At 41.6% G+C, this 17940-nt stretch overlaps 1 protein-coding gene across 3 annotated transcripts in view; it reads left to right on the top strand.

Moving 5' to 3' along the window:
- The window catches only part of FAM186A (family with sequence similarity 186 member A), a 76809-nt gene that overhangs the window by 41774 nt on the left and 17095 nt on the right, over positions 1-17940 (top strand). The window contains exons 3-4 of one of the 3 annotated variants that reach the window (XM_060657645.3): positions 577-747; positions 10661-17888. In XM_060657645.3, the coding sequence (XP_060513628.3) occupies positions 577-747; positions 10661-17888 (7399 nt within the window). Of the gene's footprint in view, positions 1-576; positions 748-9954; positions 10089-10660; positions 17889-17940 lie in introns of those variants that run through there. The other 2 variants (XM_060657646.3, XM_060657647.3) reach the window with 2 other exon arrangements.

Raw genomic sequence — 17940 nt, 5'->3', positions numbered from 1 at the left:
CTGGCACTGTCCATTCCTCTTTATTTTTTATTTTTGTCTGTAGCATTTCTTATGATCTGCCATACTATATAATTAATGTTTATATTTTTGTGTTTTGTGTGTCTCCTTTCACTAGAATGCAAGCAGTATAAGTCAGGGAACTTGTTTTATTCAGTGTTGTATCCTCAACATCTAGAACAATACATGACAAAGGAGACATTTGGCTGAATGAAAGAATGAATAAGCTAAGAATACAAAAAGAATAATTTCATTAAGTTGCAAGAAGTCTCATATAATGAGGGTTTTAAAATACTAGACAACTTATGAAAGGAGTTGAGGTTTAGTTCCTCAATATTAAAACACATGTTCACATTTTAGTTACCAGAGTATTTTCATGTCCAGGATTTACTGTTTAGCTTTCTATTCCAAGCCTCATCCTTCTTCATTTCTTCATAGAGAAAAGCCTCAGAAGAGCAATAAGTGTGAGACACCTATATTCCTCAATACTATATTATGAAGTAGATAGCCGATATTATAAGCTTATATGATTATAATCATTTTTCTACACAAAAATAATTTTTTTTTGCTCTCTTCAAGATGCCATTTTGTCTGAGATGACTGCAATTGATATTGAGGAACACCATCACTGGATAGCAAAAATGGAGTTTTTACCAGAAATGTACAAAGCTATTGAGAGCAATGTCAAGATACTGAGTAGAATTAGTGTATCTTTATTTGAAGAAAAGAAGAGACAAAAGAAAAAAATAAGTAAGGGTGCTTTAAGACATTGGAAACAGATTTGACTGTTTCTAAAAAATGGCTTTATTAAAGTAAAAGTTACATACCATAAAACTCACATATGTTAAATGTAAAATTCAATGACTTTTAGTAAATTTAGAGTTGTGTAGCTATCATCACAATATTTTATTTTATTTTATTTTATTTTATTTATTTATTTTTTTTAAAGTAGGTTCCATACCCAGCATGGGGCTTGAAGTCATGACCCAGAGATCAAGAGTCTCATGCTCTACTGACTGAGCCAGCCAGCCACCACCACTGCCCCCCTCCCCACAATTCAATTTTAGAACATTTCCTTCATCCTAAAAAAGATCCCTCATGCCCTTTTGCAGTCAATCCTCACTCCCACCCCAGTTCCAAACATACACAAATCTATTTTCTGTCTCAATAAGTTTGCCTTTTTTGGACATTTCATAAGATGGAATCATATTATAGGTAGTCTTTTATATGTGGTTTCTTTTACTTAAATAATGGTTTTGAGGTTCAGCCATGTTATAGGATGTATCAGTAGTTTCTTCCTTTCTATGACCAATTGTATATCATTTTTTGCATATACCATATTTTGTTTACCTACTCACCAGTTCATGGACATTCAGATTATTTTGACATTTGACTTTTGTGAATAATGCTGCTATCAACCCAGATGTATAAGTCTTTGTGTGGATGTATGTTTTCATTTCTTTTGGGTAGATACCCAGGAGTAGAATTTCTGGGTCATTTACCTATTGCTGGTAAGTTTATGCTTATCTTTTAAAGAAATTGTTAACTTATTGCCCAAATGACGGCACTATTTTACGTTCCCATCAGCAATGTATTAAGGTTCCAGTTTCTCCACATCCTCAACACTTTTTATGGACTTCTTTAGGATCGCCTTTCCAAGAGGATGTGTAGTGGTATCCCATTGTGGTTTTATTTTTTTTTTTTTAATGTTTATTTATTTTTGAGAGAGAGAGCATGAGTGGGTGAGGTGCAGAGAGAGAGGAGGACAGAGGATCCAAAGCTCCACACTGACAGTAGAGAGCCTGATGCAGGGCTAGAACTCACAAACTGTGAGATCATGCGCTGAGCTGAAGTCCGCCTCTCAACCAACTGAGCCACCCAAGCACTACTCCCCTCCCCCATTGTGGTTTTAAATTGTATTTCCCTAAAGACTGATGATGTTGAGCATCTATCCAGGTGCTTATTAGTCATTCTTATATTTATTTTGCTGAAATGACTATTCAAATGCTTTCCCATTTCTATTATTGAGTTTTAAGAGTCCTTTATGTATTCTGAATACAAGTCTTGAAATGTGATTCTCAGGGACGCCTGAATGGCTCAGTTGGTTAAGTGTCTGACTTCAGCTCATGTCATGATCTTGTGGTTCACGGGTTCAAGCTCAGAGCCTGGAGCCTGCTTCAGATTCTGTGTCTCCCTCTCTGTCTGCCCCTCCCCTGCTTGTGTGCACACGCGTTCTCTCTCTCTCTCTCAGAAATAAATAAACATTAAAAAAAAGGGGGACGCCTCTGTGGCTCGGTCATTTAAGCGTCTGACCTGGGCTCAGGTCATGATCTCCTGGTTTATGAGTTGGAGCCCCATGTTGGGCTCTGTGCTGATAGCTCAGAGCCTGGAGCCTGCTTCGGATTATGTGTCTCCCTCTCTCTCTGCCTCTCCCTGACTCACACTCTATCTCTCTCTGTCTCTCTCAAAAATAAAGAAACATTAAAAAAAAAAAGAAAGAAACGTGATTTTCAAACATTTTCTCTTAATCTTTGGTTTGACTTTTCATTTTCTTTTTTTTTTTTTTTTTTTTTAATTTTTTTTTCAACGTTTTTTATTTATTTTTGGGACAGAGAGAGACAGAGCATGAACGGGGGAGGGGCAGAGAGAGAGGGAGACACAGAATCGGAAACAGGCTCCAGGCTCCGAGCCATCAGCCCAGAGCCTGACGCGGGGCTCGAACTCACGGACCGCGAGATCGTGACCTGGCTGAAGTCGGACGCTTAACCGACTGCGCCACCCAGGCGCCCCGACTTTTCATTTTCTTAATGGGGCATTTGAAGGCCAATGGTTTTTGATTTTGATGAAGTCAAATCAATTTGTCAATATTTTCTTTTGTGGTTCATGGTTTTAGTGTCATATTAAAAACTTGTATGGGGGGGCGGTGCTTGGCTGGCTCAGGCAGAGGAGCATGTGACTCTTGATCTCAGGGTCATGAGTTTGGGCCCTTCATTGGGTATAGAGATTACTAAAAATAAATAAATAAATAAATAAATAAATAAATAACTTAAAACAAAAACAAAAGCTTGTATTGGTCAGTGTTCAACCAGAGAAGAAGAACCAGTAGGAAATTATCTGTTATCTGTATATCTATGTATCTATCTACCCCATGTGAAGTATTTTGTGGAACATACTTTGTATTCTTTCAATCCTTTTACATTTATTATGACTTGCTTTATAGCCTACCATATGGTCTATCCTGGAGAATGTTCTGTGTGTGTTTGAAAAGATATATTTTGCTTTTGTTGGGTGGAGTGTTCTACAGTTGGTTTATATTGTTGTTTTAGTCTTCTGTATATATCCTTACTGATTTTCTGTCTAGTTGTTCTATTATTAAGAGTGGGATATTGAACTTCCCAACTACTATTACTGAGTTAGCTATTTCTCTCTTTAATTCTGTCTGGTTTTGCTTCCTATATTTTAAGGCTCTGTTATTAGGTGCATATATGTTCATATTGTGATAGCTTACTGATGAACTGATCTTTTTATCATTATAAAATGTCCCTCATTGTATCTAGAACCATTTTCTTTTTGTCTTAAAGTCTATTTTGTTTGATATTAGTCTATTCTCTCCAGCTCCCCTGTGGTTACTGTGCAAGATTGAATCTAAGATATGTTGCTTATCATTGGATCGTGTTGGCTTTTAAATATATATACACACAAAAAAATACACAAATACACATAAAATTGGGCAATCTTTCACTTTTGAGTATTTAATTCTTTCATATTTAATGTAATTGTTGATATGATTGGATTTTTATGTGTTGTGTTGCTGTTTATTTTCCATGTCTCATCTCTTTGTTCTCCTGTTCTTCTTTTACTACTTTTTGTGTTAAACAAATATTTTCTAGTGTACCATTTTAATTCCATTTTCCCCTTATATTTTTGGAGTAATTTCCTTAGTAGCTCTTTAGGGATTGCAGTACACATTTTAAATTATCACAACCTGGGGCGCCTGTGTGGCTCAGTTGGTTAAGCATTGGACTCTTGATTTTGGCTCAGGTCATGATCTCACCATTGGTGAGTTTGAGCCCCATGTTGAGCTCTGCACTGACAGTGTGGAGTCTACTTGGGATTCTCCCTCTCCCTTTCTCTCTGTCGCTCCCCCATTCACTTTCTCTCTCTCTCTCTCTCTCTCTCTCTCTCCTCTCTCAAGATAAATACACTTAAAAAAATTATCACAATCTGTTTCAGATTAGTGCTAACTTAATACAAGCAAAATATAGAATTTTTGCTCCATTAGCTCCATTCTCTTCCCCTCCTTTGGATTTTGTCATATATATTACATTTTTATGTATCATAAGCCCAACAACATAGTTCATAATTATTGTTTTATATGATTGTCTTTTTAATCAGTTAAGAGAGGAAAAGAAAGCATATTTTTACCTACATATACTTGTGCTCTTTATTTCTTTGTGTGAATTTGAGTTATCCTCTGGTATCATTTCCTTTCAACCTGAAGGACTCCTTTGTCTTTCTTATAAGGCTGGTCTACTAGCAGCAAATTCTTTCCGTTTTGCTCATCTAGAATGTCTTTATTTCACTTTCATTTTTTAATAGACTTTATTTTGTTAAGGTAGTTTTAGATTTATAAAAAAAAGTGAGAAAATAGTACAGAGAATTCCATATTTCTCCATAGTTTCCCCTATTACTAATATATTATATTAGTATGATACATTTGTTATAATTAACAAACCAGTATTGACACATTATTAACTAAAGTCCATAATTTATGGACTGTAGTCATAATTCCTTGTTTTTACCTAATGTCCTTTTTTGTTTCAGGATTCCATCCAGGGTACCTAATTACATTTAACTGTCATGTCTTCTTAGGCTTTCTTGGCTGTGACAATTTCACAGACTTTTCCTTCTGTTTGATGTTCCTGACACATGTGAGGAGCACCAGTCAGATATATTATATGATGCTCCCCTATGGGAATTTGTCTGGTGTTTTTCTCACATTTACTCTGGGGTTATAGATTTTGAGGAGAAAGATCACAGAGGTAAAGTACCATTGTCATCATACGATTTCAAGGGTACGTACTATCAAATGACTCAATGTTGACCTTGACCACGTGGCTAAAGTAGTGCTTGTCAGGTTTCTCCACTGTAAAGTTACTCTTTTTCTTCATTTTCCATACTTTGCTTTTTAAAATAAGTCTATATGTGCAGCCGATACTTAAGGAAAAGGGGATTGTGCTCCCTTTCTTTTAGGATGAATATCTACATAAATTATTTGAAGTTCTTATGTACTATAATTTGTCTCTTCTTCCTCATTTATTAATTTATTCAATTATTTATCTCAAAATGAACTCAGATTTTTTTGGACTTTGAGTTATAATCCAATACTACTTTATTTACTTGCTTAAGTTGTTCTAGTTTTGGCCATTGGGACCTCTTTCAATTGGTTCCTGTGCCCCTTTAACATAACCTCATCGATGTGGCTTTTTCTTTTTTCTTTCTTTATTTTTATTATTATTAAATAATTTTTTTAAATGTTTATTTATATTTGAGAGAAAGAGAAAGACAGTGCATGAACAGGGCAGTGCAGAGAGAGAGAGAGACAGAAACAGAATCCAAAGCAGGCTCCAGGCTCTTAGCTGTTAGCACAGAGCCAGACACAGGGCTTGAACTCACAAGCTGTGAGATCATGACCTGAGCCGAAGTCAGACGCTCAACCAACTGAGCCACCCAGGTGCCCCTTTCTTTTTTATTTTTTTAGCACTTCCCTACTTTCTGGCACTACAAGATGCTTCAGGTTCATCTCGAATATATCCTGCTCCAGTCTTATAATCTGTCATTTCTTCAAGGATTTCTGGTTACTTTTAGTAGAGAATAGTATTAAAAAGCAAGGTCTGGTTGCTAGGTGTGTTCATTGCTACTGGGCTGTCATTTCTGTTCAGTCCTCTCATTTGACAGAACAAAAAATATATGTGTGTGTGTGTGTGTGTGTGTGTGTGTGTGTGTGTGTTTGTGTGTGTGTGTGTAGAGCCAATGCAGTTACACATATCTATTAATATGTATATATATTATCATCTGTAACTACTTTAAACTAAACATAAGTTTATAGTGATTTCTCTAATTTTAATTCATTATCACACATAGATCATTCCAGTTTCTTCCCCTTGCTTATCTATAAATTATGACAAACAATAAGAAACTTGCTCCTACCATATACTTCACTTAATTGCTCGATTCCAGTATACACGCATAGCAGTATCAGAATTATTAACCCATACCCTAGTGGGAAATAACTTATCAACTAGAGTACAGCACTTTGTCTTCAGTCTTACGGACTCCATTCATTTCCGGTTACTTATAGGTCAGCACTCCCTGCATCCTCTCATTCCTTTCAGTGAGGTTTTGTCATACATTTCTTATATTGTTAGATTGTCATATCACAGTCTACATTCCTTCCTGGGATCCCCTGACCTCTTAAAAGGGTATTTAAAAATTTTGTATACATTAAGTTTCACTCTTTGTGCTATAGAGTTCTACTGGGTTTGACAAATGTATATTGTCATGTAGCCACCCTTATAGTATCATACAAAATAGTTTTTCCACCCTAAAAATGCCCTGTGATTCACTTATGTATTCTTCCCCTCTTTCCCCAAGTCCCTGGTACTGATAATTTTTTATGTCCCCATAGTTTTTTTTTTTTTACTTTTTTTTTTTAACCTTTACTTATTTCTGTGACAGAGAGAGACAGAGCATGAACAAGGGAGGGTCAGAGAGAGAGGGAGACACAGAATGTGAAACAGGCTCCAGGCTCTGAGCTGTCAGCACAGAGCCCGATGCGGGGCTCAAACTCATGGGCTGTGAGATCATGACCTGCGCCGAAGTCGGACCCTTAACTGACTGAGCCACCCAGGTGCCCCTATGTCTCCATAGTTTTGGTTTTCCAAGGATGTTATATAATTGGAATCATGTAGTATGTAGCTTTTTCAGACTGGCTTGTGTCACTTAGCAATATACATTTAAGGTTCCTCCCTATCTTTTTGTGGCCTAATAGCTTATTTCTTTTTACTGCTGAATAATATTCCATTGTACAGATGCACCACAGCTTGTTTATGTGGTTGCTTCCAGGTTTTGGTGACTAAGAATAAAACTGCCATACACACACACACACACACACACACACACACACACACACACACTTTCTCATGGACATGTTTTCGAATTAATTATGTAAAAACCTAGGAACATGATGGCTAGATCATTTGATAAGATTACATTACTTTGTAAGTAACTTTGTAAGAAACTGCCAAACTGTCTTTCCAAGTAGATGTACCATTTCTCATTCCCACCATTTTTCAACAGGAGTTCTTGTCACTCCCTGTACTTGTTAGCAATTGGCATTACTGGTTTTTTGGATTTAGCCATTTTCAGAAATGTGTAACATATTTCATTGTTGTAATTTGCAATTCTTTTTTTTCAAGTTTTTACTTAAATTCTAGTTAGTTAACATATAATATAAATTGGTTTCAGAAGTAGAATTTAGTGATTCATCTCTTACATATAACACCCAGTGCTTATCACAAGTGCCCTCCTTAATACCCATCACCTATTTAGACTATTCCTTACACAGTGCCCCTCCCCTCAGTTTGTTCTCTATAGTTAATAGTCTCTTATGGTTTGTCTTCCTCCTTTTTTTTTTTTTTTTTTTTTGGTTTTCTCTTTCTCCTATGTTCATCTGTTTTGTTTCTTAAATTCCACATGAATGAAATCATATGGTATTTGTCTTTCTCTGACTTATTTCACTTAGCATAATACACTCTAGCTCCATCAATATTGTTGCAAATGACAAGATTTCATTCTTTTTTTTTTTTTTGGCTGAGTAATATTCCATTGTATATATATCGCACATCTTCTTTATCCACTCATCAGTCAATGGACAATTGGGCTCTTTCCATAATTTAGTTATTACTGATAATGTTGCTATAAGTATTGGGGTGCATGTGTCCCTTCGAATCAGTATTTTTGTATCTTTGGGTAAATATCTAGTAGTGCAATTGCTGGGTTGTAAGGTAGTTCTATTTTTAACTTTCTAAGGAATCTCCATAGTGCTTTCCAGAGTGGCTACAACAGTTTCCAATTCTCTAATGACAGATGACACTGAACATCTTTTCATATCCTTAGTTGCCATCTGTATGTCTTATTTCTTGCCTTCATTAAAAAGAAAAATAACAGGTTACATCCTTTGATTACTTTGAAAATAGTTATTTCATGGAATGGATCTGATAGAAATTCTGTAATACATTTACAGAAGTGTTGAAAACACATGGATATATGAGTGTTCACTGCAAGCCACGTTTACAGGAATGTTATTTCAGTGAGTAATGTAATATATTTAGAGAACTGTTTAAAAACACATGCAATAAGGATGATTACAAGAGCTGTATGTGCATACTACTTTGAGAAGAGTGTTATTTCAAGGAATGGATGTAATAGAAATTCTGTAATCCATTTAGAGAAGTCTTTAAAGACACTTATAATGAGGATGGTTATGAGAGTTCCATGTGCATGGTACTTTGGGAAGAGTGTTATTTCAGGGAATGGATGTTTTACCTTCATTTTTTGAAGGATAGTTTTCCTGGATATAGAATTCTTGGTTAGCAGTATTATTCTTTCACCACTTTGAATAGTCATCCCACTGTGTTTGGGCCTCTTGTTTCTAATCAGTGGTAAGCTGTTAAATTTACTATGGCTCCCCTATGCTTTGATTTTTTAGTCTCCTTTGATTGTGATAAGTCATTTTTATCTTTTTACTTTAAAGATTCTTTGTCTGGCTTTCAACAATTGACTATGATGTATCTAGGTATGGATCTTTTTGTATTTATCTTAGAGTTCAATGATCTTCTTGAATGTGTAGATTAATGTTTTTCATCAAATTTGGGATGATTTGGCCATTATTATTTCCTCAATATTTTTTTAAAAAGTTCATTTATTTTTGTAAGTGTTTTTAATGTTTATCTATTTATTTTTGAGACAGAAAGAGAGCAAGTCGGGGAGGGGCAACGAGACGGGGGGGAGAGAGAGCATCCCAAGCAGGGTCTGTGCTGTTAGCACAGAGCCAGATGCAGGACTTGAACTCATGAACCATGAGATCATGACCTGAGCTGAAATCAAGACTTGGACTCTTAACCGACTGAACCATCCAGGCACCCCCAAAACTGGACATTTTAGATGACATATTATAGCAACTTTAGAGTCTGACTTCCCCTATAACCTCCAGGGTTTCTTTTTGCTCCTTTTTTCCTTTGCTTTTTAGTGATTTGTCTGGATTAATGCAGTAAAGTCTGTCTCCCCAACAGTGTGTGGCTGCTGACACCTTTGCTCAGTTATTTTTTTCCCCTCATTTTTGTTTATATTTTAAAGCTTGAATTCCTAGGGGTCACCTTTGGGTCAGCATAACTTAGTGGTCAATAACTGGCCAATCATTAAGTGATCCAGATTGATCCAGTAAGGCTTCTATTCTTTGCTAATGGATCTGTGTGTGAGTTAAGGAAGTATTGTTTTAGACAATGTCCCTAGGCATGTGTTTTTTCCCTGCTTTATTCAAGATCAAATCAGCCCCCTCAGGCAGTAGAGCTTCAAGGCTTGACTCACTCTTGTAGAACTACCAGGTAACATGGCTTGGGGGAGTTGGAAACAGAAGAAGCTCCAGGCTAAAACATCACAGACTTCCAGTTCTTACTGAAGTTTAGTAATTTTTCTTGAAAAAAATGTTTACCATTTTGTTGTATGCTTGCAGTCAATTTCCAAAGTCCTAAAATCATTGGTTTGGGCAGTTTTGTCAAGTTTTATCATTGCTTTTATGGGAAAAAATTTTGCCGAGTTTCTCATTCAGCCATTCTGGAAATCCCTTCAAATGTTTGACTTTTTTCTGCTCTTTTGTGACTCTTCTGAAAGAACCAAGACTGACTGTGATTCAGAAAAGTGAGAAAAGAAGGACAGGAACATAAGAAAGAAAATGGAAAGCACCAAGCATAATCAAAGCCAAAGGAAAGTTTTGGCTTATGTTATATCTAATCCCAAACTTATAACTGAAGGTAAGCTGAGATCATAACTAAAGACCAAAGACTAAATTTTGGAAGCAAAATTCTAGGTAATTGTGGGAAAAAATAATACTATTTACTTTGGAGGTAAAGGTTTTTTTGTTGTCTTTTTTTTAAGATTTTATTTTTAGGGGCACCCATGTGGCTTAGTCAGTTGAGCATCTGACCCTTGATTTCAGCTCAGGTCATGATCTCACAGTTGTGAGACTGAGCCTTGCACTGGGCTCCATGCTGAGTGTGGAGCCTGCTTAAGATATTCTCTCTCTCTCTCTCTCAAAAAAATAAATAAATAAAATAAAAATAAAATCTTTTTTTTTTCTTTTTCTTCTTAAGTAATCTCTACACCCAACATGGGGCTCAAACTCACAACCTTGAGATCAAGAGTCATATGCTCTATAGACTGAGCCAGTCAGGTGCCCCATTGGAGCCAAAGCTTTCTGATGAATCTTTATCCTATACTTATCCATAATTTAGGCTAAATTCCTAGGCTTTAGCATAGATAGAGCACCACACAGAAGAAGAAATGCAATCTCATTATTTTATGTTTTGTGGTTTTTTTCCTCCAGCATCTAGAGGTACTCTATGGAAATCTTGGAAAGAAAGGGTTATAAAGCGACCTGCAACAGCTCATGCTTTAAGACCAGATCAGATGATTAGTGATGAATTTGCAACAAATACAAAGGTTTCAGAAATCCAAGATATGCTACAGGAACTCATAAACACTGCAATGTTCAATAAATTGGAAAACAATGCTATTAAATATATATCATCAACAATAGTAAACCTTTCTAAAGCTTTGAAAACACTGAATGATGAAGTAAAAGTTTTTATCCTCCAAAATGCTAATATGTATACAAATGAGACAAGTGAAAAAGAAAAAGAGCTCTCTCTGAAAATAATACGAGATCTCAGTGAACAAAATGAAATACTTCAGCAGAAACTTCAAGATGCAGAAGAAAAATATGAACAATTTATTCAGTCCAAAGGTATTGTAGAGCAACAACTACCTACAGCATTACCCACATCAACCTTGAAAGCGTTGCCTGAGCTTTCTCCACAATCATCCATTGCCATTAGCAAAACTGACATAGAAGACAGTATGGAAAATATTTTGGCTAAAGAATTTGAAAACATTATAGACGAGGCCCAAACCCAAGAGACCAAAGCCTTGGGGATCCAGTGGGACTCAGCATTTTCATATACAGCCCCAGCTGAAATGACCCCAGATTTAATTGAACAGCAATACCCTTTACCTGAAAAAAACCAAAAAGAGTCTTCTGAAGGTATCACTGAAGATAAGGTGTCACTGAAGAAAGATGATGACCAGTATCAATCACAGAAGAAAAAGCAAATTAAAGGCTCATCTATGGATGAGACCTCTGGATCACATCTGAGTGATGATAAAGGTAAACAGAAAGAGACCAAACTTGATCATGACTTGGAGCTACAGGCACTGGAAAAGAATAGAAAAGAAATGAAATCCTTTTCTGAAGCCAAACCAAAGTCATTTGCAGAATCAAAAAGTCGCTATGTCCCTACTGATTACCCTTCTACTGACACAAAAAGACAAAGTGGCAAAAGTGGAACAGGTCGTATGTGGGAAAGACTCAGGAAGGTCAAACCTGAATATTCACATGACAAAAGCCAGATTTCTTCAGAGAATAAAGAAGAACCCACCACCGAGTCAATGGACAAAGAGAGCAAAAGTGAGATGAGTAGCCAAGAAGAGCAATTCAAATTGACTGAACTTGGTTATTCCTCTGAGAAAATGAAAACAAAAGGGAAGAAACATCAGATCTCTCCAAGAACCACCACAAGCAAAGAGGGGAAAACTGAGGATATCATAGTCTTAGCCAAGAAATTCAAGTCTCCTGAACTTGTTAAATCACAATCTAGGATAGCAAAAGAGACTTCGGAATCTATGAGAGTTCTAGAAAGCCCAGATGGCAAAAGTGAAGAGAGTAACCTAGAAGAATTTCAAAAAGCTATAATGGCTTTCCTAAATGAGAAAATTGATAACATAGGAAAGCCTTTGGATAAAAAGGCTGTGCCAAAAGAGGGGTTATTATTAAAAACAGCAGAGGTCGAAAAATTAGAAATCATAAAGGCAAAAATGGAGGAATACTTCCAAACTGTGGCTGAAACTGTGGCAAAAATCTTGAGAAAATACAAAGATATAAAAAATGCAGGACAAGTTGGAGAGAAACCTATGAAACGAAAAAAGGAAGTCTCATTTATGCCAGGATTGCATTTTCAGAAGCCAATTAGTGCAAAGGCTGAAATTAGCACCTTACTCTCATCTAAGAGCATGGACCCATTAATTGACAATTTAATACAAATGATCTTGACTGAAGTAGAAGGTGAAAGAGATGCTCTAGTAGCCTCAACAGTAGGGAGACACCACAAGGAAAAGGAAAAACAGAGGTGGGATGAATATTTGCAAGAAGGTCAAGAAAAAGTATTTGGTGAGGGTCTCAAACACCATTTGCAAGAGGAAGGGAGTTTCTGGAAGAAGAGCCATGAGCTGATAAGTAAAAAATTGGAGAAGGAAGAGTCATGGCTCCAAATGAAGGAGAGAAAGCAAAGGCAACAGAAGCAGAAATGGTGGCAGGAAGAGGAAGCATGGAAGGAACAACAAAAACAGACTAAGCAAGATGACGAGCAAATGCAAAGAAAAGAGAAAGAATATCAGAAGACAAAACAGCAGCAGCTGGAGGCATGGAATCAAGAAATGGAAGAACAATTGGTACCCCTGGAGGAGGAGGAGGAGGAGCAGATGAGGCCAGTTCAGAAGGAACTGAGACACCCGAAGCTAGAAATAAATAGGGAGAAAGAAGAGAAGCAGAAGCCAAGGAGAAACATAGAAGACCATGGAAGGCAGAAGCAGAAAAAGACAAAGGATCAGAGGAAGATCAATGAGAAAAATTCTGACACACTAGAAAAGATGCTCATCCAAACTTCAGTGACAGTGTCTCCCAAATGGAAGAGCATACCGAAAGTAGCATCCCAGTTACACCAAAGAAAAGCGTTCCATGGACATCTGAAGACATTAGAAAATTTTGCTGACGGAAAGCACCCTATACCAATCACTCCTTCTCCATCGACACAATCGCCATCACCTGGGGCCTTTCCAATTTCTGGACAGTCTCCCACAAAGACCCTCACTCTAACTCCTCAACAGGCCCAGGAACTGGAGATCACTATCACCCCTCAAAAGGCCAAAGAACTAGGCATCACTGTGGCCCCAGAACAGGCCCAGGCACTGGGGATCAGTCTTACCCCTGAGCAGGCCCAGGAAATGAGCATCACTGACACTCTTCAAAAGGCATTGGGGATCACTGTCACTCCTCAACAGGCTCAGGCACTTGGGATCCCTCTCACTCCTGAGCAGGCCCAGGCACAGGGGATCACTCTCACCCCTCAGCAGGCACAGGCCTTGGGAATCACTCTCACCCCTGAGCAGGCCCAGGCACTCAGGACCACTGTCACTCCTCAGCAAGCCAAGGCACAAGGGATCACTCTCACCCCTCAGCAGGAACAGGCACTGGGGATCACTTTCATACCTGAGCAGACCCATGAACTGGGGTTCACCTTCACTGATAAGCAGGCACAGGCACATGGGATCACTCTCACCCCCAAGCAGGCCCAGGAATTGGGGATCACCCTCACTTATGACCAGGCCCAGGCACTGGGGACCACTGTTATTCCTCAGCAATCTCAGTCACAGGGGATCACGCTCACCCCCGAGCAGGCCCATGAACTGGGGTTCACATTCACCGAGGAGCAGACCCTGGCACAGGGTATCACACTCACCCCTGAGGGGGTCAAGGCACCGGGCATTACTGTCACCCCTGACCAAGTACAGGAAATGGGGATCACTGTCACCCCTCAGCAGGCACAGGCACTGGAGATCATGGTCACTCCTGAGCAGTCACAGACACAGGGCATCACTCTCACTTCTGAGCAGGCCCAGACACAGGGGATCACTCTTACCCCTGAGCAGGCACAGGCAGGGGGGATCACTCTAACATCTCAGCAGGCCCAAGCACTGGGAATCACTCTGAGCCCTGAACAGGCCCAGACCCAGGGGATCACTCTCACCCTTGAGCAGGCCCAGGCACTGGGGATCACTCTGACCCCTCAGCAGGCACAGGCAGGGGGGATCACTCTCATCCCTCAGCAGGCCCAGGCAATCACTCTGACCCCTCAGCAGCCCCAGGCACTGGGGATCACTCTCACCCATGAGCAGGCACAGGCACAAGGGATCACTCTCACCCCTGAAAAGGCCCAGGCACAGGGGATCACTCTCACCCTTGAGCAGGCACAGGTACTGGGGATCACTCTGACCCCTCAGCAGGCACAGGCAATCACTCTGACCCCTCAGCAGGCCCAGGCACAGGGGATCACTCTGACCCCTGAGCAGGCCCAGGCAGGGGGGATCACTCTCACTCCTCAGCAGGCCCAGGCACAGGCGATCACTCTGACCCCTGAGCAGGCCCAGGCAAAAGGGATCACTCTCATCCCCAAAAAGGCCCAGGCACAAGGGGTCACTCTGACCCCTGAGCAGGCACAGGCACAAGGGATCAGTCTCACCCCTGAAAAGGCCCAGGCACAGGGGATCACTCTTACCCCTGAGCAGGCCCAGGCACAGGGGGTCACTCTGACCCCTGAGCAGGCCCAGGCACAAGGGATCCCTCTGATCTCTCAGCGGGCCCAGGCATGGGGGAACACTCTCACCCCTGAAAAGGCCCAGGCACAGGGGATCACTCTCACCCCTCAGCAGGCACAGGCACTGGGGATCACTCTGACCCCTCAGCAGGCACAGGCACAAGAGATCACTCTGACCCCTGAACAGGCCCAGGCACTGGGGATCTCTCTCACCCCTGAGCAGACCCAGGCACAGGGGGTCACTATGACCCCTGAGCAGACCCAGGCACAGGGGATATCTCTCACCCCTGAGCAGGCCCAGGCACAGGGGATCTCTCTCACCCCTGAGCAGGCCCAGGCAGGGGGGATCACTCTCACCCCTCAGCAGGCCCAGGCAATCAATCTGACCCCTCAGCAGGCCCAGGCACAGGGGATCACTCTCACCCCTGAAAAGGCCCAGGCACAGGGGATCTCTCTCACCCCTCAGCAGGCCCAGGCACAGGGGATCACTCTCACCCCTGAGCAGGCCCAGGCACAGAGAATCACTCTGACCCTTCAGCAAGCCCAGGCACAGGGGATCTCTCTCACCCCTGAGCAGGCCCAGGCACAGGGGGTCACTATGACCCTGGAGCACACCCAGGCACGGGGGATCCCTCTCGTCCCTGAGCAGGCCCAGGCCCAGGCAATCACTCTGACCCCTCAGCAGGCCCAGACACAGAGGATCACTCTGACCCCTGAGCAGGCCCAGGCACAGGGGATCTCTCTCACCTCTGAGCAGGCCCAGGCACTGGGGATCACTCTGACTCCTCAGCAGGCACAGGCACGGGGGGTCACTCTCACCCCTCAGCAGGCACAGGCAATCAATCTGACCCCTCAGCAGGCCCAGGCACAGGGGATCACTCTGACCGCTGAGCAGGCCCAGGTACTGGGGCTCACTCTGACCCCTCGGCAGGCACAGGCAGGTGGGATCACTCTGACCCCTCAGCAGGCCCAGGCACAGGGCATCACTCTCACCCCTGAGCAGGCACAGGCACTGGGGATCTCTCTCACCCCTGAGCAGGCCCAGGCACAAGGGATCACTCTGACCCCTCAGCAGGCCCAGGCACAAGGGATCACTCTGACCCCTCAGCAGGCCCAGGCACAAGGGATCACTGTGACCCTTGAGCAGGCAGAGGCACTGGGGATCACTCTCACCCCTGAGCAGTTCAAGGCATTGGTGGTCACCCTCAGCCCTGAGAAATGCCAGGGCTTGGGTTTCATACACACCCTTGAGAAAGTTCATGCATGGGAGTCTCCTCTCACTGCATCACAGGCCCAGAAATTGGGTGTCCCTATCACTCCAGAAAATGCCTGGGTCTCAGCTGTCACTCTTACCCCTGAACAGACCCAGGCTTTGGGTGCCCCTCTCTCCTTAGAACAGGCTCAAGCATTAGGTATTTCTCTCTCTCCAGAACACTTCTGGGAATCAGATAAATCAGACAAATCCCATGTCTTAGGATTTCCCCTTACCCTTGAGCAAGTCCAGCCTTTGGGAGCTCCCTTCATTCCAGGACAATCCCATCCCATGGGGGTAGATGACCTAAAATCAAGAGCACCTCTCATTAATGAACAGCTCTCACCACTTGGGGTCCATCCTCTTTTAGAACACACCCTGAAAGTTGGGATTGTGCCTGTTACTGATAAATCTGTCACACCAAGTGCTCCTCACATTTCTAAGAAGTTACCCACATTGGATCCTTCCAGTCTTAGATCACTTCAAAAATTGAAGGCTTCTGTCCTTCCTAGGCAATCCCCAGCATCTGCTGCTATTGCTGAGAAATCCTCTGCATTGGAGGTCTCTCCTATTCCTTTGCAGATATCACACTCTCCTCTCTCCCAAGTCCCTGGTAAATCACTAGGAGTGAGAATTCGTTCTGAGCCTGGGAAACTCCTTGCACCACAGACTTTTCCTTCCTCTAAACAGACCCTGTTTTCTAAAGGTCAATCCACCTCTGTTGAGTTTGTAGCACCAGAGGTCCCACTGACTCCTGAGAAATTTCCCATAGCTGAGACCCTGCCAACTTTAGGGCAGCCTCTTACACTGGAGACCCTTCTCAGCCCTCAGCAGTTCTTTTCCTCTTGGGGCTCTAGGACTCCTCAGCTACCTCTGATATCAGAAGCCCCTCTGGCCTCCAGGCAGCCCCTTATATCTGGAGTCCCACTCACCTCTGCACAGATTCCTGATCTCTTGGCTCCTCTTTCTCCTAGGAAGCCCTTGGTTCCTGGAACCTCTTCCATCCATGGGGAGCTCCTGGAACCTAGACCCTTAACACTCTCTGAGCAGCCCCAGGCATTCCAGCCCGCTGCTACCTGTGAGCAATCTCACTATCTACAAGCCCCTTCTCCCCTTGGGCAGCGTCAAGCTTCCCCACTGTGGATCCCTCCCACCCCTGGGCATCTTCCAACATTATGGACCTCTCCAACTCCTGGAAAGCCCCTGAAAGATTTGTCCTCTTCTGTCTCCAAGAAAAGTAAGGAAAGATTGGCAATTATTTCTTCTCTGAAACCTAATTCAGCATTTGTTCATCCCAGTGCTACTGATTTCAAGGTAACTCAAGCCCCTTTCACCACTAAGAAGTTCCAAATATCAGAGGCGTCTGACACTTTGGAAGAAATCCCGATATGCCATGATCCTATTGCCATGGAACAATTTAGAACATTTCAGTCCTATCTCACCAATTACAGGACACCAGTATCACAAACCCCTTACATTCCGACTCTCATGAAGCCTATAACATCACTACCCTCTCTTACGACTAAACTACCCAAAACATCACAGATCTCATCTTCTGAATGGGACCAGAAATCCAAGTTCTCCCCTATAGACAAGTCCTGGATACTGACTTCAGTTTCAGGTACCAAGAAACCCAAGATGCTAGTGCCCCCTTCTACTCCCCAAGATCTCAAAGAGCAGAGATATTTTGTTGATGTAGAGGCTCAGAGAAAGAACCTGATACTCTTAAATCAGGCCACAAAAGCTTCTGGACTTCCTTCACAACTACACACAACAGCTAGGAATCTCATAATTGAGACACTTCATACGGACACAGTTCGGCTGGGATACTTATTCCGCAAGTACATTGCTTACAGGCTGATCCAGCGTGCAAGGTAGATGTAATATTGGAGGTTCAGTTTTCTGGTTTAGTCCTGATTTTAAATA

Source organism: Panthera onca, chromosome B4 (genome assembly GCF_046562875.1).
Source record: "Panthera onca isolate mPanOnc1 chromosome B4, mPanOnc1 haplotype 2, whole genome shotgun sequence".
Taxonomy (NCBI): domain Eukaryota; kingdom Metazoa; phylum Chordata; class Mammalia; order Carnivora; family Felidae; genus Panthera; species Panthera onca.
The sequence above is the reverse complement of the archived record's forward strand: the minus strand, read 5'-3'. Positions and strand labels throughout refer to the sequence as shown.